The following is a 27,297-nucleotide window of genomic DNA, read 5'->3' on the forward strand; positions in this document are numbered from 1 at the left end:
CCTGGATTGAAATCCAACCATGGACAACATCTGCAAGGAGTTTGTATGTTCGCCCCGTGTTTGTACAGATTTCCTTTCAGTACTCTGGATGCCACCCACACTCCAAAAACATACTGATAGGGAATTTAGATTGAGAGCCCCAATGGGGACAGTGATGGCGATAATAGTAAAAGCTGCCTATGTTGGCACTATACAACCAAGCATAATAATTAAATTAATCTCTGCATTGAACATGTCCAGGGCTTGCACAAATACAGACAGCAAAATCTCTTGTAGCTTCAGACACGTGCAAGCCGCGACTGTCATCATACTCATGGTATGGAGGCTGAGATTACCAGGTTAATTGTTTACTTGGTGTAAAGATTGGAAGCTATGGCCTTTTTTAGCACAGTAGGGGTGTGATACGCAGGGACAGTCCATTTATGCTGCAGAATCAGCATGGTTGCAGCCAGGTATGTTTTTCTGTTAAATGCTCCAATTTATCAGAGAGAACAAAATTTAAAGATCCTTCCAGAGATCATAGAGCAGGGGTGTCCAAACTTTTTTCTAAGAGTGCCAAATTTGATGAAGTGAACATGTGCGAGGGCCGATCATTTTGCTTGACATTCTTTGGACCATTAAAATGAATGCAAATAAACTTTTTTTGCAAAGTTTATTGAAAACGGCATACTTTTTATTTTGTGACTTGGATGACAAATCTAAACAGGTGTTTAATCAATCTGCCTTAAAGGGGTTAACCCAGACATACCCCCATTCTCACCCAGGAAGCCCCTCCCCGACTTGAGCATCGAAGCAGTTTATGCTCCAATGTCCTACTTTTGCCCTGCACTAAATTGCGCAGAGGAAAGGCATTTTCTGGAGTTCTAGTGACATACCCGGCTCTCCACGGGGCTGGCAGAAAGCCCAGTGACGTCACCGGCACTGATGGGCGGGCTTTATCACCAGTAAACCAGCTAGAGCAGCGCTAAAGCCTGCACATTAGAGCCGGTGAAGCCTCCTACCGGCAGTGTGTCATTGTAAATAGCACAGGGCAAGGGAGCACATCGGAGCATGAGATGCTTTGATGCCCATGGCAGGGGGGCTGCCTGGGTGAAAAAGGGGGTATGTCTGGGTTCTGAACTTGGACAACCCCTTTAATATAATAAAAACAGGAAACTGAGATATCTCAGGAACATTTTAAAGTACATTACACAAAGTAATGTAAGGTTGTCTGTCAACTTATAAGTTCAAAAAATGTGAACAGGAACATAACAGCAAGTATACATGTGTTCAAATATATAACTGTCTATCCAACTGACATTAATTGAGATTTTACAACATATTAATCTCAATTAAAAAAAAGAAACTAGCCTGCACTAATGTGAAGGGTGAAACTGGGATCTGGACTGCAGCACATAGACTAGGTCTGGTTCAATGGCCGTGGTTTTGATGCGCAAAATGTCACGCAGGTGAGAGTCACTTAGTCTTGTCCTCACGCGGTTCTTGTTAAAGTTCATAACAGAGAATGTCTTCTCACACAAATATGTTGAGCCAAACAAGCTCAGGGTTTTCTTAGCCAATGTTCGAATCTCTTGAAACCGGCTCTTATCCAGTTGGCGGTAAAAGTTAACAAGAGAGAGCTGTTGATGACGACTGCGTAACTCGCTGTCACAATGTAGCTCAATGAGCTCGAGCTGCAACTGATCAGGAGCATTGTCGGGGTCAACAGAGAATGGAGAGGAGAAAATGCTGATCTCCTTTTCAATAGCTGCAAAATCTTGAAAGCGCCGTTGAAACTCCCCAGCCAGAGATGTGATGTCTGCTGCATACCTGCTTATTTGCGCATGGATATCATCCTGTGGAAAACTGTTAATTATTTCCTGTAGCGCTGAAAAATGGATGGTATTGGGCGGTGTTTGTGACAACTGCCTTAGGAAAAGTTGCAGCTTTGTTCCATAGGCTTTGAGGTGTGAATAAAGTTGGTTCACCGCTGCATCTTTGCCCTGAAGATTCATGTTCAGTACATTCAGATGCTTTGTTAGGTCGACTAGAAACCCCAAATCAGCCAGCCAAATTGGATCAGATAGTTCTCGCATCGTTTGTCCCTTTGTTTCCAAGAATTCTCCTATTTCCTTTCTGAGAGAGTAGAAACGTTGCAGTGCAGACCCCCGACTGAGCCATCTTACATCGTTATGATATGAAACATCTTCATATTCAGCCTGGATATCCAGTAGAAACTGTTTAAACTGGCGGTGGCACAGGGCTTTAGAGCGGATAAAATTAATGGTCTTTAGTACCGGTTTCATAACATGATCATATTGGAGATGTTTAGCACAGAGAACTTGTTGATGAATGATGCAATGAAGTTTAATAGCTTTGCCTCCTTCTTCGCTCACCTTGTTACAGATTAGGGTTGATAATCCACTTCGTTCACCAGTCATGGCAGGTGCCCCATCAGTAATAATCCCAGTAACTTTGTTCCAAGGCAGTTTCATGTCATCTATGGCAGAACTAACAGAATCAAATAAATCTTTCCCTCTTGTTTGATCCTTGAGGCTCTGGAGGTCAAGTAGCTCTTCAGTCACATTCATTTCATCGTCCACCCCTCTTAAAAAAATCAGCAACTGAGCCGTGTCAGATAGGTCCGTGCTTTCATCACAGGCTATTGAAAAGAAGTCAAAATCAGCTCCTTTTGACATTAACTGTCTCTTAATATCCGATGAAATTTCTTCAATTCTCCGTGCTACAGTGTTACGAGCCAGGCAAATGTTGGAAAACTCTTGCTTCTTCTCGGGACAGACATTCTCTACCATTTTCATAACACATTCTTTGATAAAGTCACCCTCTGCAAAAGATTTGCAATTTTTAGCAATTAACGCTGCCACCTCATAGCTCGCCTTTGTGGCATTTTCATTTGACTCACGGGCTCTTGTAAAAAATCGCTGTTGTGACAATAAAACAGCTTCAAGTTGCTTATACTTTTCACTTCGGTCGTGCCCTGTTAGCTTGTCGTATGTGCTATGTCTCGTCTGATAGTGTCGCTTGACATTAAATTCTTTATAAACAGCAACGGTCTCTTGGCATATCAGACAAACACAGTGATTCTTTATTTCAGTGAAAAAATATTCTACTTTCCACTTGTCCTGGAAGCGGCGGCCCTCACTGTCAACTTTTCGTTTCTTATTTGTAGTTGCCATTATAAAAATTGGCCAGAAGGGGAGAGATTAAAAGGCGCAGAGGGTGGAACAGCAAAAATAAGATACTGCTATATGCTTTATAACACAGGCAGAGAATAGCAAGCTGTGCAACAGTCGCACATCAGATAATGGAATTATAGCACAGTGACAGGCAGTCAGGGGTTAATGAAGGGTATGACAGCTTGCTACCACAAGCTTGTGTGAGAGCCCTGCTGGCCTAACCTTTCTGGAGGTGTAAGGTGGCGCAGGGACTTATATATAACTTAATATATATATTATTTATATAATTTTACACAACTAAGCTGAGGTCTTCAGCCTATCTGACCTCTGAACGTCTTACAACCCCTGGGGGCTGGAGATCTCGCACGTCGCGAGATCTTGGCTGGCCGGTTGCCGCCGCTCAGTACTCCGGCGCAGGGAGAAGGAAAGCCGAAATCTCGCGATGTCCGAGATTTCGGCTCTTCTCCCTGCGCCGGAGTACTGAGCGGCGGTGGCGACGAGAGCGGCGGTGGCGACGAGAGCGGCAGCGGCCGCAAGGTACATGCTGCTGGATACCTGGGGGCCTTATTAGTCCGGACCGCGGGCCGCAAATGGCCCGCGGGCCGGACTTTGGACATGCCTGTCATAGAGAGATGAGAATATTCCAGTGCAGACCCCGGCCGGCTTCTCCCTACATCACCCCAGATGATTGACAGGTCTCTCCCTTTGTACATATAGAAGACTTGTTAGTTACTAGAGCGGCGCAAGGCGAAGTAGTTGCTGGACTAGTCATGTTTCTCCTTATGGTCACCGGCTGAATCCTTAAACTATGTTTTCCCTGAAACGGCTAAGTGTTTTAGAGAAGATATACCTGGCTGCAATCGTGCAGCGAGTCTCTGATTAATGTTGCCCGTAGTGTGGACAGCATGAAAATCAGCTGACAAGTTCCCATAAATACATTTTCTGATTTTGCTTAGCCAAAAAAGATGCAATGTGCAGGTAGGTGATAACTAGAGATGGTTCCAATTGTTATATTATCTGGTCAATGTGTAAAAAGCGTAGAAAATGTATCAAGGACTATATTTTTTATGTAGGAGATCAATACAAAGCCAGTAGATACCTCCAGCCTGACCTCACCTCTTCACAGTTGGGCTTTAAGGATCTGTTGTGGGACTCGGAGAAAGGAGGGGTAAGTTCTAGTGTATTTGACCAATATAGAAAAATTTCTAATAAGATACAAAACTAAAATGACAGGAAAGAATTGTGTAGTATACTTCACTTTTCTGTTCAGTAAAAACAAAACACAAGAGACCTATTATAAGTCCATAATGGAAAAATAAAAATGGTTAAAGGGATATTCTCTGCAGTCTCCCTACCATTTTTTTTCCTTTAATTTTGCACAAAACCCCAAAAATGGGCCAGACAAAATTGTTGGCACCCTCAACTTAATATTTGGTTACACACCCTTTGAAATAAATATCTGCAATCAATCGAAATGATAATTACAGGGACATTACCATCCTGTCTTTTAGGATCATACTGCTCCCCAGTCTCTCAACTTTCTTATTGTTGGGGGGTTTGCACGCCTGGTAGATTGACTGGTTGGACCAGCGACATTGTTGCTCCGCTTGGACTGTGCTCACCAGATACTGCTTAATCTGGCAGCTTTACCCTCTGCAGCGTCGGCAGTTTGGCGGCCATGAAACTAGTTGAGATCAGGAGCTAACAGTGCACTACAGTGATCTTGGCTAAAGCAGAGCAGTGCTTACAAGCTCCATTGGAAAGATCATGTAGGCACAGGATGTTTGCAGCAATTGCGAGTAACCTAGGCAACTAGCAGTAAATAATAAAATAAAAATTACTGTTATCTTGAGGGCGGAGAGGAATTTTAGTAAAAAGTAAAGTCGCTTGCTTTTGTAAGCTCTTTGCAATTTTATTCTAGAAGATGGGAATAACCCTTTAAGCTCAGTAATGTTGTATTAAGTCTTGATCTAGCTTTATTCTTTGCTTATTGGTCAATAGTCTGTTATGTCAGAGTTCTATAATTCACAGTCTATTACTTTATAATTGTAGATCCTTCCCCTGCCCACTCGTGTTTCTATATATTTGACATTATGGAGCTGTAAGATGATACCTCTCCCTGGGGCTAGCATTCAGATTCTCAGCAGACATGTACGACTCTGTCTATTTGATGGCAGTAAGGTAAGCATTTTTTATTTTTCAGTTCCAATCTTTGCTAATTAGGATAATTTAAATGTTATGTTTTAGGGTTGCATTTATGTGAAATACTTCCCCTTTAAAATTCAGAAAGCACCAACAAGTATTAATTCTAAGTATTAAGCATGTTTTATAAGATTCCTAAACTTTTATTGAGTTCTTTCTTTGTTCCATTTATTTTAGGGAAGGTATGTGATAACTAACCCGTCCACAAAGGTTGTCTCTCAGCTTCCCCAGAGCTGACGATATTGTATATCACTAAATAGAATGAAAGTGTATCGTCAGAAAATGATATAGTGTTTAAATCAGGTTTTTTTTATTACACTTATTTAAAAAAATGGCATTTTTTTTTTGTTTATATCACGATTTTTATTAAAAAACAAAATTAGTAATTTTGCAATTTTCACACTGGCCACTGGCGGCTTTTTAGATTTATAATTCCTGTCCTTTCAGGAAGAGTTTTCAACAGGCTCCTTATCATCAGAGGCAGGATTACAATGACAGGTAACACCTCTATACACAGCTGATAACACTGGATCCAGCAATCACAATAGGCAATGCCACAGCTGACCCTGATCCTCTTTTTTCACAATGATCTTTATACATACGCATGCACATGTGTTGTTTGCTGAAACAACAGAACGTTAGGGTGTAACAAGCCACAGTGGCCAGTGTGAACATTGTAAAATTTCTATTTTTATTTTGATGTAAATACTTTTATGCCCAAAAATGACAAAAGGATTCTCGGAGTGATACCTTTATTGGCTAACTAGAAAAAAATATATATATGCAAGCTTTCAGAGCACAGAGGCCCCTTCTTCAGGCCATATTACAAATGAATTCATAAGACAAGAGGCACAACATTTAAGAGATGTTACACCAAGACATTTGTTCATGAGGTGAAAGGGGTGATGCCTCCTAATGGTAAGTCAAAGTGATCAAAGTTAGGGTTTTTAGTTGCAAATGGCAATATGTCAAAAAAAACAAAAAAAAACAAAATTGCAAAAAATATTTAAAAATTAATTTAACCCAGAAACCTGATTTAAACAATAGATCATTTTCTGTTGATAACTTCCCTTTAAGAGCTTTGCAAATCTGGGGGGGGGGCAACTCGTTGACACCTGTAATTGTGAACTTATTGGTTGTTATTTCGATACAGATATAGCTAAAGAATGGCTGAATAGAAGTTTTACGACTCGATTACTTATATGTAATAGTGATTGTTTCTATACTTTGGAGACGGTGTTCTCTAAATACTAAGGGTGATAGAACATTAATCATTTTTTTGCTTTTCTATTGTATGCCATGCCGCATTGGTACACAAGTTAAAGGGAACCTGTGACATGATTCACGCTACCTTATCCAGGGGCAGAAAAAATCAGAGACTGACTCCTGAATTACAAACTTATAGGTTTTTCTCTGAAATGCTGCGGCATTTTAGAGAAGAACATAGTTGACAACCTGACCGGGGATGGGATAACTAGAGCATGAGACAGGTTCCTGCCAGCTTCTCCCCACCCACTCAGCTAGATTGACAGGTCTCTCACTATGTGTGAATAGTCAACATAAATCATGGGACAGGTTTCCACTAAGAGACATTGTAAGGCTTTTCAGAAGAATTACCTAAAATGATTGTGTCATTCTGTTACTGTTCTCTAATGTCACTGCTAGGGTCCCCCTCACCAGAGAGGTGTCTTGTGGCCCTGCCGCTTCCAATAACGTATTAACAAGGGACATCTTTTTACTATGTTAGATAGGGGAAAGGGGAAGTAGGAGAAGTGTGGATATATAGAAATATTTAAAATTCATAACCTTTATTAATTTATTAAATCCTTAAAATACAAAATATCTAATGCATCTATAGATGCATATAAGGTAACCATCTATTGGAGTATAAAGATGGTACCCACTAATAAATCTGGCTAGATGTAGTGTAGGGCAAATTTGGTACACCTCTGTCCAGTCCCTCTAATATAGGACCGAGGTTATATGTAAATTATATCCCCATATATTGGAATAGCCTCGATGCTAATATCAGGTGGAGCAGTTATACAAATCCAATAAATTGGAAAATGAGTTGCTATCTTGGCAAATTATTTCACTGTCATGTATAAATCTGCCTTGGGACACAACTGTTCACCCCCTGATTATCATATAAAGATGAGCTGACATTTGTCTAGCGGTTAGTAATATTATGGTAGTGATAGATGTCAGCTATAATCACTAACTCTACCCAATACCGCAGTTGTCCATAATAGAATGCACTGTGTGTGTATTAGTACTTGTTATAACTGAGTTGGCACCATTTGAAATCTTTGGCAGGAGGAAAGCCTCACTGCCAAGCGATCATAAATCTTATGACACTGAGGAGCAGCCCGCTGTGCCGAACGACTCCTCACATGTCAGGTACTAATGATCACACTAATGTTCAGCGTGCCTGGCTGAACAGCTAATCACTGGGGTGAGGGGCAATCTATTGTCCCCTATCTCACTCCCCGCACATGTGCTCAACGTGCCGGCTTCAAACAGCTGATCGCTGCAGTGAGGAGCGATACACTGTCTCCTTGCTCTCTCGCCGCACACGTGCTTCGCGTGCCGGCTCCAACAGCTGATCACTGCAGACCTAGACTCTGCTGTCCGCTGCAGCTTGGAGTACTGATGCGGTTCTCCCTATTCCAGAGTACCGCAATTGTATGCATATATCTCATTCCCCCCTACACTATCATATAGCTCAGATATAATCCCTGACGCGCGTTTCGCCGGTATACCGGCTTTTTCTAAGGGTCACCCTTACTGCAGCGATCAGCTGTTTGAAGCCGGCACGTTGAGCACATGTGCGGGGAGTGAGATAGGGGACAATAGATTGCCCCTCACCCCAGTGATTAGCTGTTCAGCCAGGCACGCTGAACATTAGTGTGATCATTAGTACCTGACATGTGAGGAGTCGTTCGGCACAGCGGGCTGCTCCTCAGTGTCATAAGATTTATGATCGCTTGGCAGTGAGGCTTTCCTCCTGCCAAAGATTTCAAATGGTGCCGACTCAGTTATAACAAGTACTAATACACACACAGTGCATTCTATTATGGACAACTGCGGTATTGGGCAGAGTTAGTGATTATAGCTGACATCTATCACTACCATAATATTACTAACCGCTAGACAAATGTCAGCTCATCTTTATATGATAATCAGGGGGTGAACAGTTGTGTCCCAAGGCAGATTTATACATGACAGTGAAATAATTTGCCAAGATAGGAACTAATTTTCCAATTTATTGGATTTGTATAACTGCTCCACCTGATATTAGCATCGAGGCTATTCCAATATATGGGGATATCATTTACATATAACCTCGGTCCTATATTAGAGGGACTGGACAGAGGTGTCCCAAATTTGCCCTACACTACATCTAGCCAGATTTATTAGTGGGTACCATCTTTATACTCCAATAGATGGTTACCTTATATGCATCTATAGATGCATTAGATATTTTGTATTTTAAGGATTTAATAAATTAATAAAGGTTAAGAATTTTAAATATTTCTATATATCCACACTTCTCCTACTTCCCCTTTCCTCTATCTAACATGACTATTTTTGGTGGTGTACACCTGTGGATATAGATCTGATGAGAATAGACCATCTCCTTGACATCTTTTTACTATCAGCTGAAATATTTTGATTAAAACCTATAATGTCTTTGACATCTTTTTTACACCATTGGATTAAACATCATGGTCATGAATATTAGACACTAAACACATGGAGATGGGACAGTAAATACGTCTGCTCAAACATACCCAACTAACAGCACAACATATCAAGAGAACAAAAAGTACTTCCATAGCGATCTTCAGCTTTTACAAACCTGCAAAGGAAATGCCTTATACATAATTAATCATTATACATAAAGTCATGGGCACAGAGTACAGTCAGTAGTGTTGCCACAATTATAACAATTAGAAGTAAAAGTAATACCTTGCTATTGTTATTGCTGTGAATGAATGCCAAGCCGTGTGCCCATCTACGCCAATGCAGTGTTTCACCCTGCTTTGTCAGGGGATGTGTCGGGGGTGGGGAAAGACTCAATTAATAAATACTGTGTGCCACCCTATCAGGATAGATCATGTAGTACAGCGGAGGAGGCAAGCTAATATGTGGAGAGTGCACTGTGTATAATCAGCGCATGATGCGTCTGTCACCTCCCAAACTAACACGTGACTTCCGGTTTCCAGCTGGTGGAGTGTGGGTAGATAACTCTACCCCTTATTGGAATTTAAGGAGATAATGTGTGTGCTGCGACCACGTAATCTATTACATATCTGAAGTGGGGTCAGCCTGTGTAAACAGTTTATTAAAATTACTGCCGACCAGCAAACATGCTGCCGGTCGGTGGTCTTTTACCCCTGTGGATTGGAGTGTAATGGACCCTAAGAGCCATCGATAACATATATAATGTATACTTTAGGTTACATGTGTTTGCTCCTGTGTATTTTAATTTTTTTCAGGTCCTAAGCAACATTCATACCGTGAGAGCTTCATGGCTGCCCAAAAACTCAAGAACATGGACTTTTTCTCCGAGGGTAAATGTGTCATCCATTTTCCTTGCAGTTTACATTAGTTTTTTTTTATTGTGCTGTGTGATTTATTTTATGACAGACAATTTAGGCAAAAGTAATGTAATGACTGGATGAATATTCCGCAATTTTACTAACCAATGCATTATATAACAATATAGGGGACGCTGTACTCTGTATATAGATGATTGCAGTGTTGTTTGCCCTTTATCTTCCTACAGAAGTGACTCCTGTACAAGACAGTAGCCTGACAGCCAAAGTGGGACGCTGTCATGTTGAGCGCGGCTTGGAGCCCTGACCTCGGCCGGCTCAATTAAAATCCAAAATACCCAAATACAATGAATTAGAAGCATCGTTATATTACAAAGTCCTGCATTTTGTGTTTTTTTTGTGAAACTGGGAATACACTTTAAATGTATAAACAATGGGGAAAGTTTAATAAACTAAGTCAAAATACTGTTGTACAGAATTCATGCTGTACGCGCCATGCTTCACATTTATTTATTTTTTTTCGGCCCATATTTTGCTTTGCTGAACGATGGGCGTAAGTAACTCAGCGGGAAGAGTTTGGTTTGAAATGCAAAACCGTATGCAAAACCAAAATGTGACAACCAATTGGTGTTGTAAATTCAGGCAAAGGTGACTAAAGATGCACCAGATTTATCATCCGGTATGAGCTAACTTGAAAAATTTGGCAAAATGGAAGCTGGCACGTTTAGGCGGGCTGCACTGTGGGAGTGAAGACTTTTGGGATTCCAAAACGGTTTTTATTAATACCAACACGTTTCTGTGACGGACCGGCGCCTTTCTCAAGGTATAAAAACCAAGTGAGAACCGTGAAAAATTTGGCACATTTTCAGACTCTGTAGCCAAAGTTTTAAGTTTACACTGCCTATATATTGGACAGGATTGATAACTCTGCCTTGTTTTTAATTTATTTGATGCGAAAGGAAGGATTTTACATTCATTCTAGATCAAAACAAGATGTAAATCCTAAATGGATTGTCCATGATAACCCAAAAGCTGCAAGCAGACTGCAATACATGTAAAACAACATGATCACCTTTTACTCTGTGCACTTGAAGCTCCTTGTCCCTGATGTGTCCCACTTGTTCTGTTTCATTGGCTGCAGATGTCACAGCTGCTATACTCCTCAGGGTTTTGGACCATTTATCGCTGCAATTGTCATGTGGTGCATGCAGGTCGCGTTGTCTGCAGCCAGTGTGAACAGAGAACAAGCGAGGCACATCAGGGAGTACATGTTATTTCATTATTTTACGTAGCTTGCTGCCTCTGAGCAACTTATGCACTTTCTTGGAAATATCGCAAGAGTCTTTTTAAAAATAATAGAAGACTCTACAAATTAAAAAGTGCAAAAATAGGTTAAAAATAAATGCGATCTGATTTATCATTCCTGCTTTACATATATGGCTATTGAGCTCTTGGGGATGCAAGGGACGGACACCATTCCCTGACCCCTCCAGGCTTTCCAGCTCCATGATTTGAGGACAGCTCGTTTTGACTAGTCAATATTTTTTTTCTTTTTTTGCACCTTAGTGATCTCAATGCATTTATTAATAATGCATAGATATGATAGTTAGAATGAATATTTAAGATTGTTCTGAATATATGTTTTTAGGTCACTGGTATTCTTCCAAGTCTGCTGGACGGTGACTGTTTTGTGAGGTCTGGCAGTCAGTCCTCTGAAATAGGAATCCTCTTTGAAGTTGGAGTCACCTATATTCGCAATGTAAGTGATTCATGGGATGGGGAAGAGCGGTCCTATGCAGCATTGCCATTGCCGCCCTTTTCACAGTCATATTGTATCTGTCTGTAAACATCTTGTCACCTTGTTAGGTTTAGATTGCGCTAATACTACCTATCACCTGTCTGGGGCTTGTTATGTAAGAAAAGAGTGGACAGCCCCAGACTTGTCATTTTTCTAATTGTCATCTATTAGCCATAATGATCATCAGGGTCCCTAATAGCAACCTAAAGGTCCTGACTTAACAAAATTTGTGCTCAAATTTTCTGATTGTACTACCCCTACATGGAGAGCCGGATCCCATTACCCTCTGCGGCCCTCCCCGCTGTGTAAGGCCGAGATCTCGTGTGCCGGGATTTCACAATCTGGAAGTTCAAGGAATGACTTTTGCTAGAAAGTGGAATAATTTAGGGGGCCAATAAGGATCCTTATGGTGATTTTTAAAAAATCACCAGTCTGAGGGCGAATACTTTTTTCTTAAATAAAAAGGATAGCCCAGATTGTTAATAGGTACTCTGTTAGTATGCACACACACATATATACTGTCACGGTTCCACCCCTCACTGTGTCTGGGATGCAGTTACTGACAGCTCAGCCGTCCAATCTTGTACAGGGGCGTGCTGGAGCTGCCAGTACTGTGATTGACAGCTCAACCATCCAATCTGGTACAGGGGCATGCACTAGCTGTCAGTGTGGTGATTGACAGCTCAGCCGTCCAATCTTGTACAGGGGCGTGCTGGAGCTGTCAGTACTGTGATTGACAGCTCAACCATCCAATCTGCTACAGGGGCGTGCAATAGCTGTCAGTGTGGTGATTGACAGCGCGGCTGTCCAAACTGAGACTGGGAGGCACTGGCTATCTTCAGGTGTTCATTATCCCAGGTGAATGTCTGCCTACTTAACTGATCTGTTTTTCCCAGATCTCTGCCAGATGTACATTCAGCTAGTGTGTGGTTTGTTCGCTGTACCTTGAGTTCTGTTTATTGATCTTCTGTTGCCTGACCTTGGACCTTGTTCTGACCATCCGTCTGTTTAACCCCTTCTGCTCTGATCTGCTGTCCTCCTGGTATTCTGATCTACGGAACGCTATCTGACTACGCCTTTGCCTCTTCCCTCTGTTTATGACGTACCCTCCTGGCTTTGACTTCAGACTCCTTGACCATCCCGTCTCACGGCCTCGCCGTGAAAAGTGACTCAGCGTCACATATACCTTTTAAAGAGTTGTTGACCACTTTTAGTAATTGTATTGCTTGCTTGCAATGGCCCTCATCGACTCCATGCAACAATATCAGGAGGCACTGATGAGTTACTGTGGCAGCCAGCTGAAACCCCTCCGTCGATTTTGTGAAGCTCAGCCATCACAATTTTCACTATATAGTGCAGTATTAAGGTATTGCAGTATATTTTGTATGTGGTTGCAGTTTCAAGGCCACTACTTGGAATAAAAAAGGAAAAACGAGTAAAAAAAATATAGAAAAATTTGAATCATTATTTTCCTCATTAAAAATAAAAAAATATTAAAAAAGTGAAAATATTGGGTATTGCTGCGTACATAAAAGTCTGGTCTTTCAAAATATAAAATTAGTTAATTCAAACGATAAGCTCTGTAAAGAGAAACAAAATCAAATCTCCAGAATTGCAGTTTTTACGGTCACCACGCGTCTCTAAAAAATGCAATAAAAAGCCATCAAAATGTTGTATGTACACTAAATCGGTATCAATAAAACCATCAGCTTGCTATGCAAAAGCATTATCTTGCCAATGTCACACACTGTGTGGGAAAGACTAAGTGCAACACGACGGGATGAGGGGAAGGAATCCCAGACACTAGGGAAATGGGGAGTGGAGACCCCTAGGCAGATCTAATAACACTCTGCCTACCCTACCATCCCTATATTGATTTCACACCAATCACCTAGCAAGAAACCTAAGCCCTGTATATCCCTAGAGCTAGGCCCTAGATAGGGAGGGGGGGTGAGCACTGGTCTGTACCCACTATAAACTAAAGACAACAAGGGAGACAAACAAAGGGGGAAAACTTAGCCTGAGCAGACACCAGAGAGATAACACCAGATGTCCTCCAAGGGCACCAGAGAGAAAGCTTGCCGACTGCAATAGCTCCAAGCCTTCACAAGGGGAAAAAAAGAATATCACCGGCGAGTCCCTAAAGCAGACTGAGAGTTTATAAACACCCAGACCAGGGTGTGTCAATCAGAGCAGGAGGGAGGTTGCCGCTGGGTCCAAAAGTGAGAAGGATTAGGGAGGTTTCTGCAATTCCAAGCGCAGTGACCTTCTGCAGCCAGATGCAGAGCGACTGTCTGTTACATCTGACACACCCATGACATCCAAGCTTTCATAGAACTCCATTAACAGAAAAATAAAAAACATGATTTTTTTTCACCATGTAAATAAAAAAAACATCCATTCATGTTTGGTTTCCAGCTCATTTTTAGCATACAATGAACGCTGTAAACACAAACCTGAAAAACCATGGTGGAATTGCATTATTTTTCACCATTCATTTTTGTAAGCACATTATATGGTAAATTGGATGGTATCATTCAAAACTACCCCTCGTCCAACAAAAAAACAAGCCCTCATGCATTTACGTCTATGAAAAAATTCTGTCTCAAGGAAATCAAAGTGCGACCCAGGAGTAAACTGATCAAGTGGATTATTACGTCTGTGTAAAAACCAAACTGAACTAGTGCACTGTGCCTTTTGTGCCAAAGGCTGATGCTTCAGGTAGCTGAGATATTAGTTTTTTATCGCTTTAGCACATTTTATTCTCCTCCTTTCGGGCAGTCGGAGCAGTATGCACAGGATTGGTGTTGTGGGAGCATGTCGAGGTTCATAGTTTATCTATCTATGCAGCGTTTTGGGTTGAAAATGGTCAGGGAGACCAACCTATATAGAATTACAGTAACAATATTCATAAAGCGCATATTACATATGCAGGTTGGGAACATGGGTACAGGAGCCCCCCCCCATTTAAATGTCAAAAATATTATGTTGCTACACGATGGAGTACTCCTTTAAATTGAAAACAAAGAAAAAGGACAACTGATGGAGGTGCCACAAACCACCAATAAAGTATTAAAAATAACAATTTATTTAGAAATATTTAAAATAATAACCATTATATACATCAAGGTCTATAAAGGAAGAAATAATGGTAAAACATCAATATCCAATAGTGTACATGAGTACCAGCATAGACCGTTTTGCATAATTGCTTTCTCAAGACACTTCCTCTTGAGAAAGCAATTATGCGAAACGCACGTCGGGGCACCGTGGTTGGCTCATCTGTCCTCCCTTATCATGGGTAAGCAACACATCTTATACTAAACAGCATGTACTGTTTCCGGCTTCATTCTAGGTTATGGGCACTTTGATGCTATATTATAATGACTGCTTACCCAAGTACCAGCATAGACCACATGAAAAACGGTCCTTATACACTATTGGATATTGATGTTTTCCCACCATTTCCTCCTTTCTAGACCTTGATGTATATAATGGTTATTATTTTTAATATTTATAAATAAATTGTTATTTTTAATACTTTATTGGTGGTTTGTGGCTACTCCATCAGTTGTCCTTTTTCTGTATATAGAATTACGGTGGTCCAGCTGTGGGATTGGTAGATCTAATGGAATGAGATGCTGAATTCTTGAAATGCTTCTCAGGTGGATGTATGAGGATTTCTGGTTCCTCAGAGCCGGTACACTATCAATAACTACACAGAAGTTGGATAATTGGTCTGTCTTCTTCCCAGGAAGAGAGGGTTTGAACTTGCAGGTTGCAATTTTGCTGTTAGGCAACATCCAGTCAAAGTTTATTCTATTTTTGGTCATTCATCTGTTCTTCTAGTTCACCTAGGAATTTATAGATGCAGATGGGCCATTGACTCTGGGCTTAAAGAACAAGTATGGGTATTGTGTGCATAGCTTGGGTATGCCTGACCATGGTAGTAGATAATCTGCAAACATTAGGGTATTGGAGATAGAACTGAGCCCTGCAGTACCTGATATTGTGAGGAAACTGGTAAAGATTTATAACTTCACAACGATGGTGAGTCAGTACAGTACATAATAATAGTGTCCATGTCAGCTGTCAACCTTCCACCATTAGGAGTTTTGTACTGTTAGCCCTTTTTGGACCCATCAAACCAATTATCACCAGTCCTTTTAAAGAGGACCTATCACCTGAGTAATGACTATTTCTTTTTTTAAATCCGTCATTTAGTTTCAGAGAAATGTTTTTTTTTTTATTCATTGCTAACTTTTATGGTCTTTAACAAGGGGGCGTGGCTCACAGGATTTTCTGGGGACGTGTCTGGAGGCTGCTCTGCATTATTTCCCTGTGAGCCATGCCCCTTTGGTAAAGACCATAAAAATGAGCACTAAATAAAAAAGGTTGATATCTCTGAAACTGTATAGCAGATTAAAAAAAAAAATATGCAGAGAAGCAATGGAAAAAAAAAAGAGCTAAAAGGACAGGTGACAGGTTTTCTTTAATACCATAATTTAATCTGTTCTCCTACAGACTGCCCTTTTGAAGGGGGAAATGCCAACTCCTAGCTTCTGGAACAAATTAGAAGAAATGCAATGCGCACATAGGGCAGTATTAAATTAAACAAAAGAACAGAAGTGTGAGTAGGAGTGTGCTCACCTTTCCCTGTTTGTGACAAGGCACAACTCCTGGAAAAGTGTGTAGAGTACCAGGAGGGAGTGAATACTCTTCTGCACTTGGATATGCTTCTTTATGGAGAGTTGGAGGTGCTGATTGCATGAGTCATGTAGATGACTTGAAGAAGAGGACGGTATGACCTTGAAACGTATGACCTTGAAACGCGTTAGAATAAACTACTGAAAACCACTTCAGCCTTTATGAACATTCATACAGCAGCACAGCAATCTGCGCCTCCAACTCTCCTTAAAGAACCAAATCCATGCTTCTGACTTCCTCATACAGTATAATGAGTAGTGTCAAATTAGTGTTAAGTGGATACTTAAAGGGGTTGTCCAGTACTATTGATAATGCCCCAATGTATTTTTATGGTTAAAAGAAGTGTCTTTGTAATTAGCTTGTGCTGCTGTTTCTGTCTGTGAGCAGTTCTATCACAGGCCACTCACAGGCATCACGTGACCCCCGGCTGATGTCACGTCAAATGAGGCGTCAGTGCCCGTGGTGGATGCTGGGCTATGGGCAGGGTGACCCCATGCGTCACACCCAGTATCCACCGAGCACTTTCCCAATGAATGAGGAGAGGGAAAGCACACGGTGGATTCCGGGTGTGACGCGCGGGGTCACCCCGCCCACAACCCAGCAGCCACCGCAAAAGTGAGTCACGCCCGGCTGCATCTGGAACTTGATATGACATCAGCGGACAACCCTTTTAACCGCTTCCCGACCACCCACTGTAGATAAACGTCCGCGCTGCCTGGGCTCTGTGCAGCGCGGACGTTTAAAAACGGTGGGTGGTCTCGCAGTGCTCAGGACCCCCAGGGTCCTGCAAGCGCTGTGAGAGCGGTGCAGAGCGTTAGCTCTGACAGGGAACGTCATCGGGACCTGATTAGATCAGGTCCCAGTGATGTTAACCCTTTGCTGTCTTCTATATGCCGCGATCTATAGTGATCGCGGCATATAGAAGACAGCAGGAGGAGAGGGGGTCGTCCACTTACCTCTCCGACGACCCCTTGATTGCTTTCAGGACCTGGCGTTGCTATGGCAGCTGGAGGTCACATGACCGCCTCCAGCTCTGCCATATATGGTGTCCTTCCTGTCTGGCTTCAGCCTGTAGCTGATGCCAGACAGGAGACTGTGAAACAGTCAGTGAAGATCTCATATAATGTAATACATGTCTATTACATTACATGAGATCAGGGATCAGAAAAATAAAAATTAATGTACCATACAGGGACTAAGTAAAAATGTAAAAAAAAGTAAAAAAAAAATGTTTTGAAACTGTTAAAAAAAAAATACAAAATAAATAAAATATTAAACCGATAAATCCATATATTTATGCAAAAATAAAAAAAGTACACATATTTGGTATTGCCGCGTCCGAAACAACCCGAGCTATAAAACTGTCACACTAATTAACTCCTTCTGTGCACACCGTAATAAAAATAAAAAACGGAGCAAAAAACTATGCTTTTTCCTCATATCGCCAAACAAAAAGTGGAAAAAAATGCGATCAAAAAGCAAAATGGAAATAGAGATGGTACCGCTGAAAACGTCATCTTGTTCCGCAAAAATCAAGCCGCTATACAGCTCCATCAGCCAAAAAATAAAAAAGTTATACCTCTCAGAATAAAGCAATGCAAAAAAAATATTTTTTCTATAAAATTGTTTTATTGTGTAAAAGCGCCAAAACATAAAAAAATATACAGTAAGTGTAGTATCGCTGTAAATGTACTGACCCGAAGAATAACGCTGCCTGATCACTTTTACCACACGCAGAACGGCATAAAAAAAAACCTCAAAAAACAATTCCTGAATTGTTGGTTTTTGTTAATTTTACCTCCCAAAAAACGGAATGGAAAGCGATCAAAAAATGTCACGTACCCACAAATGGTACCAATAAAAATGTCAACTCGTCCCGCAAAAAACAAGCCATCACATGACTCTGTCGGCCGAAATATGGAAAAATTATAGCTCTCAAAATATGGCGATGCAAAAACTAGATTTTGCAAAAAAAAAGCGTCTTAGTGTGTGACAGCTGTCAGTCATAAAAACCCGATATAAATCTGGTATCTCTGTAATCGCACCGACCCAAAGAATAAAGTAATCTAATCAGTTATATCACACTAGGAACGGCGTAAAAAATAAATAAAACCAATTCTTCACCTGCTACTGATTTGTTTATTATGTCTCCCAAAGATCGCAGTAAGGCTCTGCTCACATTTATCCTGCGCTCTGCGCTGAGCACTTACGCCAGAGTTTCCATTTAAATCTCTGAAATATGTGATTCAGCCGGAACCCATGACGGAAGATTCCCTGTAATGAGGCAGATATAGGCCACTGTGGATGCCGTCTGGCCTGTGATCCCACGGTGTCATTTGTTTTAGGCGTGCATAAAAGTGCGGTTGGCCACAGTTTTGTGCACTTCTGAAAAAAAGGACACCGCTAAACAGAGGCCAGACGGAGTCCAGAGTAACTCTGCTGCCTCATTACAGTGAATGGATCCCGCAGGGGTTTCATCTGAATTACATCACTTGGAAATTTAGATGGAAACCCTGATGTAAGTGCTCAGCCTAGAGCGCCGGATAAATGTTACGTAAAATGTTCCCAATAAAAGCTTCAACTCAGTCCTCAAAAAAAGCTAGTCCCCACTCAGGTCCATCATCTGTTAAAAATATAAGGGACTTCCAAGTTACTGGTAGCAGAAAGGCTCTGGAAAAGCGAAATGGCCCTTGCCCCCCAAAAGAAATTCAAAAAATTTTGTGCTCCCAAATCCAAATGCCTATTCTACAATAATTTGTTCTCCAATTGTCAAATAGCACTCCGTCCCCCCCAGATCTCGCCATATGGCTGAGCGGTACGATACAGCCACATATGGGGTATTGCCACTTTTAGAAGAAATTGTGTGACACATTTCGGCACCATTTTTACCCATTGCCCTGTGTGAAAATGTAAAATCTGAGGGCAAAACATTTTTTTGTGGTAAAAATATAATTATGCTTTTTTCACTGCCCAGTGGTATAAATTTAAAAATTAAAAAATACTCACTACTTCCCTAGATGAATTCCTTGAGAGGTGTAGTTTACAAAATGGGGTCACTTGTGGGGGTTTCTGCTGTTTCGGCATGTCAGCGACTCTTCAATGTGACATGGTGTCTGCTGCCTATCCCAGCCAACATAGCGCTCCTTTCTCTTCCGAACCCTGCCGTACACCAAAGCAGTGGTTTTCCCCCATATATGGGGTATTGGCGTGTTCAGGAGAAATTGAACAACAAATTTCAAGGTGCAATTTATCCTGTTACCCTTATGATAGTACAAAATTAGGGAAAGGAAAACATTTTTTGTGGGAAAAATGTGAAAATTTTATTTTTATGGCTCAACATTATAAACTTCTGTGAAGCAGCTGGGGGTGCAAGGTGCTCACCACATATCTAGATAAGTTCCCTAAGGGGTCTAGTTTCCAAAATGGTGTCACTTGTGGGGGGTTTCCACTGTTTAGGCACATCAGGGGCTCCCCAAATGCAACATGGCGTCCGCTAATTATTCAAACAAATTTTACATTCAAAAAGTCAAATGGCGCTCCTTCCCTTCCGAGCCCTGCCGTGCGCCCAAACAGTGGTTTGCCTCCACATATGGGGTATCGGCGTGTTCAGGAGAAATTGCACAACAAATTTCATGGTGCAATTTATCCTATTACCCTTATGATAATGCAAAATTAAGGGATGAAAAACGTTTTTGCAGGAAAAATGTGAAAATTTTATTTTTACAGCTGATTATTATAAACTTCTGTGAAGCACCTTGGGGTTCAAGGTGCTCACCACACATCTAGATAAGTTCCCTAAGGGGTCTAGTTTCCAAAATGGTGTCACTTGTGGGGGGTTTCCACTGTTTAGGCACATCAGGGGCTCCCCAAATGCAACATGGCGTCCGCTAATTATTCAAACAAATTTTACATTCAAAAAGTCAAATGGCGCTCCTTCCCTTCCGAGCCCTGCCGTGCGCCCAAACAGTGGTTTGCCTCCACATATGGGGTATCGGCGTGTTCAGGAGAAATTGCACAACAAATTTCATGGTGCAATTTATCCTATTACCCTTATGATAATGCAAAATTAAGGGATGAAAAACATTTTTGCGGGAAAAATGTGAAAATTTTATTTTTACAGCTGATTATTATAAACTTCTGTGAAGCACGTTGGGGTTCAAGGTGCTCACCACACATCTAGATAAGTTCCCTAAGGGGTCTAGTTTCCAAAATGGTGTCACTTGTGGGGGGTTTCCACTGTTTAGGAACATCAGGGGCTCTCCAAACGCAACATGGCGTCTGCTAATTATTCAGACAAATTTTACATTCAAAAAGTCAAATGGCGCTCCTTCCCTTCCGAGCCCTGCCGTGCGCCCAAACAGTGGTTTACCCCCACATATGGAGTATCGGCGTGTTCAGGAGAAATTGCCCAACAAATTTCATGGTGCAATTTATCCTATTACCCTTATGATAATGCAAAATTAAGGGATGAAAAACGTTTTTGCGGGAAAAATGTGAAAATTTTATTTTTACAGCTGATTATTATAAACTTCTGTGAAGCACTTTGGGGTTCAAGGTGCTCACCACACATCTAGATAAGTTCCCTAAGGGGTCTAGTTTCCAAAATGGTGTCACTTGTGGGGGGTTTCCACTGTTTAGGAACATCAGGGGCTCTCCAAACGCAACATGGCGTCTGCTAATTATTCAGACAAATTTTACATTCAAAAAGTCAAATGGCGCTCCTTCCCTTCCAAACCCTGCCGTGCGCCCAAACAGCGGTTTTCCCCCACATATGGTTTATCGGCGTGTTCAGGAGAAATTGCACAACAAATTTCATGGTGCAATTTATCCTATTACCATTATGATAATGGAAAATTAAGGGATGAAAAATGTGAAAATTTTATTTTTACAGCTCAATATTATAAACTTCTGTGAAGCACCTTGGGGTTCAAGGTGCTCACCACACATCTAGATATGTTCCCTAAGGGGTCTAGTTTCCATAATGGTGTCACTTGTGGGGGGTTTCCACTGTTTAGTCACATCAGGAGCTCTCCAAACGCAACATGGTGTCTGCTAATTATTCAGACAAATTTTACATTCAAAAAGTCTAATGGCTCTCCTTCCTTTCCGAGCCCTGCCGTGTGCCCAAACAGTGGTTTTCCCTCACATATGGGGTATCAGCACGCTCAAGAGAAATTGCACAAAAAATTTTGGTGTCCATTTTTTCCTGTTACCCCTGTGAAAATAAAAAAAATTGGGTCTAAAGTAACATTTTTGTGAAAAAAGTTAAATGTTAATTTTTTTCTTCCACATTCCAAAAATTCCTGTGAAGCACCTGAAGGGTTAATAAAGTTCTTCAATGTGGTTTTGAGCACCTTGAGGGGTGCAGTTTTTAGAACGGTGTCACTTTTGGGTATTTTCTGTCATAAAGACCCCCTCAAAGTGACTTCAAATATGATGTGGTCCCTAAAAAAATGTTTTTGTAAATTTTGTTGGAAAAATGAGAAATCGCTGGTCAACTTTTAACCCTTATAGCTCCCTAACAAAAAAAAATTTTGGTTCCAAAATTGTGCTGATGTAAAGTAGACATGTGGGAAATGTTATTTATTAAATATTTTGTGTGACATATCTCTCTGATTTAAGGGCATGAAAATTCAAAGTTTGAAAATTGCAAAATTTTCAAAATTTTCGCCAAATTTCCGATTTTTTCACAAATAAACGCAAGTGATATCGAAGAAATTTTACCACTATCATGAAGTACAATATGTCACGAAAAAACAGTCTCAGAATCAGGGGGATCCGTTGAAGCGTTCCAGAGTAATTGCTTCATAAAGTGACTGGTCAGAATTGAAAAAATTGGCCCGGTCACGAAGGCAAAAACAGGCTCTGGTGCGAAGTGGTTAAGGTTAAAATTCATAATGGCATAATGTTTCAGAAAGATAGCTGACGGTTTTTATATAGATCTGTGATTTACCGAATTGGGGACTTAAACAAATGCATAAAAAGTAAAAAGGGTTGTCCGGCTTTAGGCTACAAGTCTGCTGTCACTTTTTGTTTGATTCTCCTATTTCGGCACCAGTGCGGTCATTCTGTGTCCAGCCTCGCGCAATACACTTGCATTGAGCGAGGCCATGCCCATTTAGTTGGCACATGACCGCATACATGGAAATCACACAATTGGGGTCACGCGCCTGCCAGCACCAGAGGATCCTCACAGCGCGCAGTGCACGTGATTTGAGCACTCACAAATCTGCAGTCACATAGAGTGGCTGCAGACTTGTAACCTAAGGCCATACAGCCCCTTTTAGACATGAAACTCCATGCAGGTAAGCTCCTACGAGATGCACTTAGCCTTTTCTTGACACTGTGTAACTGTATCCTTGTGTACGATAGAATGAGCTTTTAAGAAAGTTGCTTTTATCTGCTGCTGGATGTGACAACATAGCACAATTCATGATTTGGTTCCATTTATCCTTTTCAGTCAACAGGAGAGAGGGGAGACTTGAGCTGTGGTTGGACTTTTTTAAAACTCTTTGATGTGAATGGAATCCCATTACCTACCAGGTAGGATGAAGATCTTTCCGTTTTTACTATTAAATCTATAAAAAAATATTTCTACTAAAGCTGGCAATCCATGTCAAGATTACAAATTTTGTGATAAATGCTATGAATGTAGTATTTATTATGATCCCAAAATAAATGCACAAATTGCTCTTCTGGTTCATTCACCATCTTGGGAATTCATGGAGATAGCTGAGCACTGTACTTGGTTATGTCCGTCAGGCCATTAGACTGTAAATGGTGTATGATTACGCACTTAGGTGTGACGGAGTTAGCCGAGCACTGTACTTGGCTATCTGTAATTGGAGTGGGCAGTGTGTGTGCTTCACCTATGACCCATCCAAACGAAGGACTCTGATCCCACGTACTCTAAATCATTTTTTTTTGTAGGACCTTGAATCTGCGTTAGACATCTGGTCATATATTACTGCATTAGATCTCTGGTAACAGACTTTTGTGAGCAGATATTTCTGCTAATTTCCTTTTTTTTTACTTTTACCAATATCTAACATTTTACCCTCCAGTAATAATTTAGTGACAAAATGTAGAATTGATTGGACTTGATGGACCTAGGTCTTTTTTTAACCTATGTAACTATATGTATTGTTCATGATCCATTATTATAAAACATGAGTGCTGTCTCAAAGCTGAAAATAACTTTTAATATTAAAGTGGAACAACTTTACTGCAATTATAGAAAGTGGCTGAGAACATAAAGCAATATGGTAATTGGAAAAGGGCAAGTCAGTGCAGTCAGCTGAAGGTGGTGTGCAGGAAATTTATGACTAAGCCCGTAACTTTATTACATAGCCTGTAATCTTGAAGACAGACTATTTTATTTGGTCGTAAAGTAGATTCTACAAGCCAGAAAAATTCTATGCAGCTAATTGCCCAGAAGCTAAGTGCAAGCTCTCTGCATTGGCCGCTCATTCATTCCTGGTGATGACTTTACTATCTGCTATAGCCGTTATATTTTATGATAACTGGCATGGGATATTCAGGAGATAACTGAAACGCTTTTACACAACTACACTATTTCCATATGACCTGTGTAACATTCCCAAAAAGTTAAAATCCTCCATAGTGATCGCACTAAACCCTTAGTTTAGTAAAACCTCTTGGTGCGGCCATCTTCTTTGGGTTTATAACACCCCAAGCCGATGCATGGTGTGGCGTATCATGTGCTGTTGTTTTGTATACTGATGAAGGCTTTATCAGCATAGGGTGTATTACTTTATACTGGTGACTGGGCAGTTGACACACAGTGTATGATAATGCATAAAGAAGTAGCTAGAAATGTAAAAACCCGATATAGTTGATGCTAACGTTATACACTATATGGATGGAGTAGTTGGCATGTTTAATAAATTAGTATTAAACTTAGTACTGATAATAACAAAATGTGCATGCAAGGGGTTCTCTATAATTAAAACGGTGGTTCCGTCTGCCACATTTATGGCAAATCCACAGGTTTTGCCATAAATATCTGAAAGATATGGGTCCCACCACTGAGACCTTCATCTATCTCGAGAACAGGACCCCTGTTATATGCTGTCGGAGATGGAGAGGTTGATTACATGGCTGTCTCCATTCATTAATTCATTCCTATGAGAATTTTGCAATTTTCGGATCACAAGTAGAAGTGCATTTATACCGTGTTATGCATTAGTATCTACTGTCTTCCCGTAAGAGCCTATAGAGGAGTATGTGCACCTCCATGCAAATTTGATCTAAGAGATCTCAGTTTAGGGATTATATTTCAACTAAAATTATTTAGTGCTTTACACTGCAGTTTTACATTGCAGTTTTCAAGAAGTTCAGATTTGCATTCTGGTTCAGTTTTAAGACTAAGGTTTGAGCTGCACCACAGTGCCCCTGGTCTGAACATGGCTCTTCAGATTTTGAGGTCTTAGTTATTATCATCTAGCCATGGTCAACATTGGAGTGGGAGGGGGAATGGGCAAACTGGACAATTGCCCAGGGCCTCTATCTACGAAAAAGCTACTGGCGGGATCCTCAAAGGATGTGAAAAAAATGCTGCAAAGTGATAATGCTTTCTAATATAGGTGTGTTAAAAGTTAATTTTTTATCAATTAATTAAATGCAAATTGAATGAACAAAAGAGAAATCTAAATCAAATCAAGATATGGCCTTCAAAACAGCATCAAAGCATCAATTCTTCTAGGTACACTTTCACACAGTTTTTGAAGGAATTCGGCTGGTAAGTTGTTCCAAACATCTTGGAGAACCAACCACAGATTTTCTGTGGATGTAAAACTTGTGCAAACCCTTCAGACACTTCATGTAATCCAACACAGACTCGATGTTGTTGAGATGAGGGCTCCCTGGGGGCCATATAATCACTTCCAGGACTCCTTGTTCTTCTTTACAGTGAAGATAGTTATTAATGACACTGGCTGTATGTTTGAGGACGTTGTCCTGTTGCAGAATAAATTTGTAGTTAATCCGGCAAACAAGTGAAAAATGACTTAAGTTTAGTCGATAAATGCTCATTCTCAGTCTAAAATCAGCTTCTGTAAATGCACCCTAAATGTTTCTTTTATGATGCAACATTTAGCATTTGGGGCCACACCTTGAATCTTGTGCAGGGCCCTACATTGTCTCAAACTGAACTTGCATCTATATTGCAAATAATAATAGGTTGAGGCCTGATTAACATTGTATTGATATGTTGGGGTCACATTGTGTTTTGTTTGCAAAATTGTGGCAAAGTTGCAGTATTGAAGACACACGTAGTATGTGGTCCGTAACTTGGGTTACTACTCCAATGCCAAGTTGAGCTATTTTCTTAGCAGTGACATTTTAATTTTTCCCAAAATTATTCTGCTTTCTTATTTGCGTTTAGGACATACGAACTGACGTTAAATGGTGGAACTCCATATGAACGAGGAGTAGAAGTTGATCCATCTATTTCAAGACGAGGTATATGATGAAAATATCACCAGACATAAGAATTGTTGAAAATTTTTGATTAGATCTCAAATGTGCTGTGCAAACAAGAAGACCAAAGACTATTATTTTTCCATTACATTTCTCTTAATTCACATAATAGTGGAATGAAACATGTGGAAATCTGTCACATAATTGTTTTTTTTTAGAATATGAAACTATACTTTCATTTATTTTCTAGCAACTAGTGGAGTCTTCCATCAAATGATGACACAGAGAAGACAACCCCGACTTCTAGTGAAAATTAGATCACTGAATACAAGAAGAAAAGAGATGTTAAAGTAAGTGAATAACTCGTTGGATGGAAATTGGGGAGAGAAGATTCTGGGATCTGTGGTTACATAGAACGCATTGTTGTCGGTCCTCGACGATATATGCATACATAATTCTGTTTTGACTATTATAATTAGATTATCAATTTGTAATAGGTTTGATGATGTACAATAAAAAGTAATATTGTGGTCCCATCTCTTAACTGTTGTGCTCTTGTTTCAGTAATTCATTTGTAAACTTGCCTGAAGAAGGAGCCTCTGTGCTCTGAAAGCTTGCAAATATATTTTTTCTGGTTAGCCATCAAAGGTATTACTCCTAGAATACTTCTGTCTTTTTTGGCCATAAAAGTATTTACATTAATAGGATTGACAAAGCAAAGGTCAGATTAGGTATGCTCTGGCTCCGTGTGATGGTCTTAGTTGTAATTTTCCCTTGTATACACAGACTTTCAGCTCTCTTTCAGGTCTACATTATTTGCTAAGGTGGAAGACCATCATAAATTAACTTGAATCTTGATTCTTAAACGGGTTCACCAAGAATGTAATAAAATGGCCCTGTCACATAACTCAAACGGCAGCCCGTCCTAGTCACGTGTCTGGATGAGCGTCAGTCTGAAGAAACACTCCTCCCTGTACCTGTGTCTCAACGGACATATGACTAGGTCGGGTTGCCATTTGAATTATGTGATGGGGCCATTTTATTACATTCTTGGAGAAACCCTTTAAGACCTCCTGCATAGGTTAATTACAAGACCTGTGTAAATAATGCTGCAATCACCCGTAAAATACTTGTTCGTTGGGTAATAGATCCTCTATGTCGGCATAAAAAAGCATTGTTATTGGCAGTCAATGTGCTGCACATCATCAGTAATTTGTGTTTCTTGCAGTCTGCTTCCTGAGACATTGGTTGGCAGCATGTGCCATATTCCACTGTTGGTGTTCTACCGGCAAATCCTCGGTGATGTACTTCTGAAAGAAAGAAATAACGTGCAGAGCACAGGTAGAAATGCATCATTGTGCTTTTATTTTTCTTTCTTTTATGAATTTATCTTTTTTTCTTTAAGATTTTC

At 40.6% G+C, this 27,297-nt stretch overlaps 1 protein-coding gene across 3 annotated transcripts in view; it reads left to right on the top strand.

Annotated features, from left to right (window-relative positions):
- The window catches only part of NPHP1 (nephrocystin 1), a 97,068-nt gene that overhangs the window by 55,949 nt on the left and 13,822 nt on the right, over nt 1–27,297 (top strand). For all 3 annotated transcript variants that reach the window (XM_073672530.1, XM_073672531.1, XM_073672532.1), the window contains exons 11-18: nt 4,250–4,344; nt 5,229–5,357; nt 9,881–9,955; nt 11,589–11,699; nt 22,906–22,988; nt 25,852–25,928; nt 26,137–26,236; nt 27,115–27,227. In XM_073672530.1, the coding sequence (XP_073528631.1) occupies nt 4,250–4,344; nt 5,229–5,357; nt 9,881–9,955; nt 11,589–11,699; nt 22,906–22,988; nt 25,852–25,928; nt 26,137–26,236; nt 27,115–27,227 (783 nt within the window). The remainder of the gene's footprint in view (nt 1–4,249; nt 4,345–5,228; nt 5,358–9,880; nt 9,956–11,588; nt 11,700–22,905; nt 22,989–25,851; nt 25,929–26,136; nt 26,237–27,114; nt 27,228–27,297) is intronic.

This window comes from Phyllobates terribilis, unplaced genomic scaffold, assembly GCF_046119375.1.
Source record: "Phyllobates terribilis strain yellow unplaced genomic scaffold, ASM4611937v1 Scaffold_3__8_contigs__length_932513732, whole genome shotgun sequence".
Lineage (NCBI taxonomy): Eukaryota > Metazoa > Chordata > Amphibia > Anura > Dendrobatidae > Phyllobates > Phyllobates terribilis.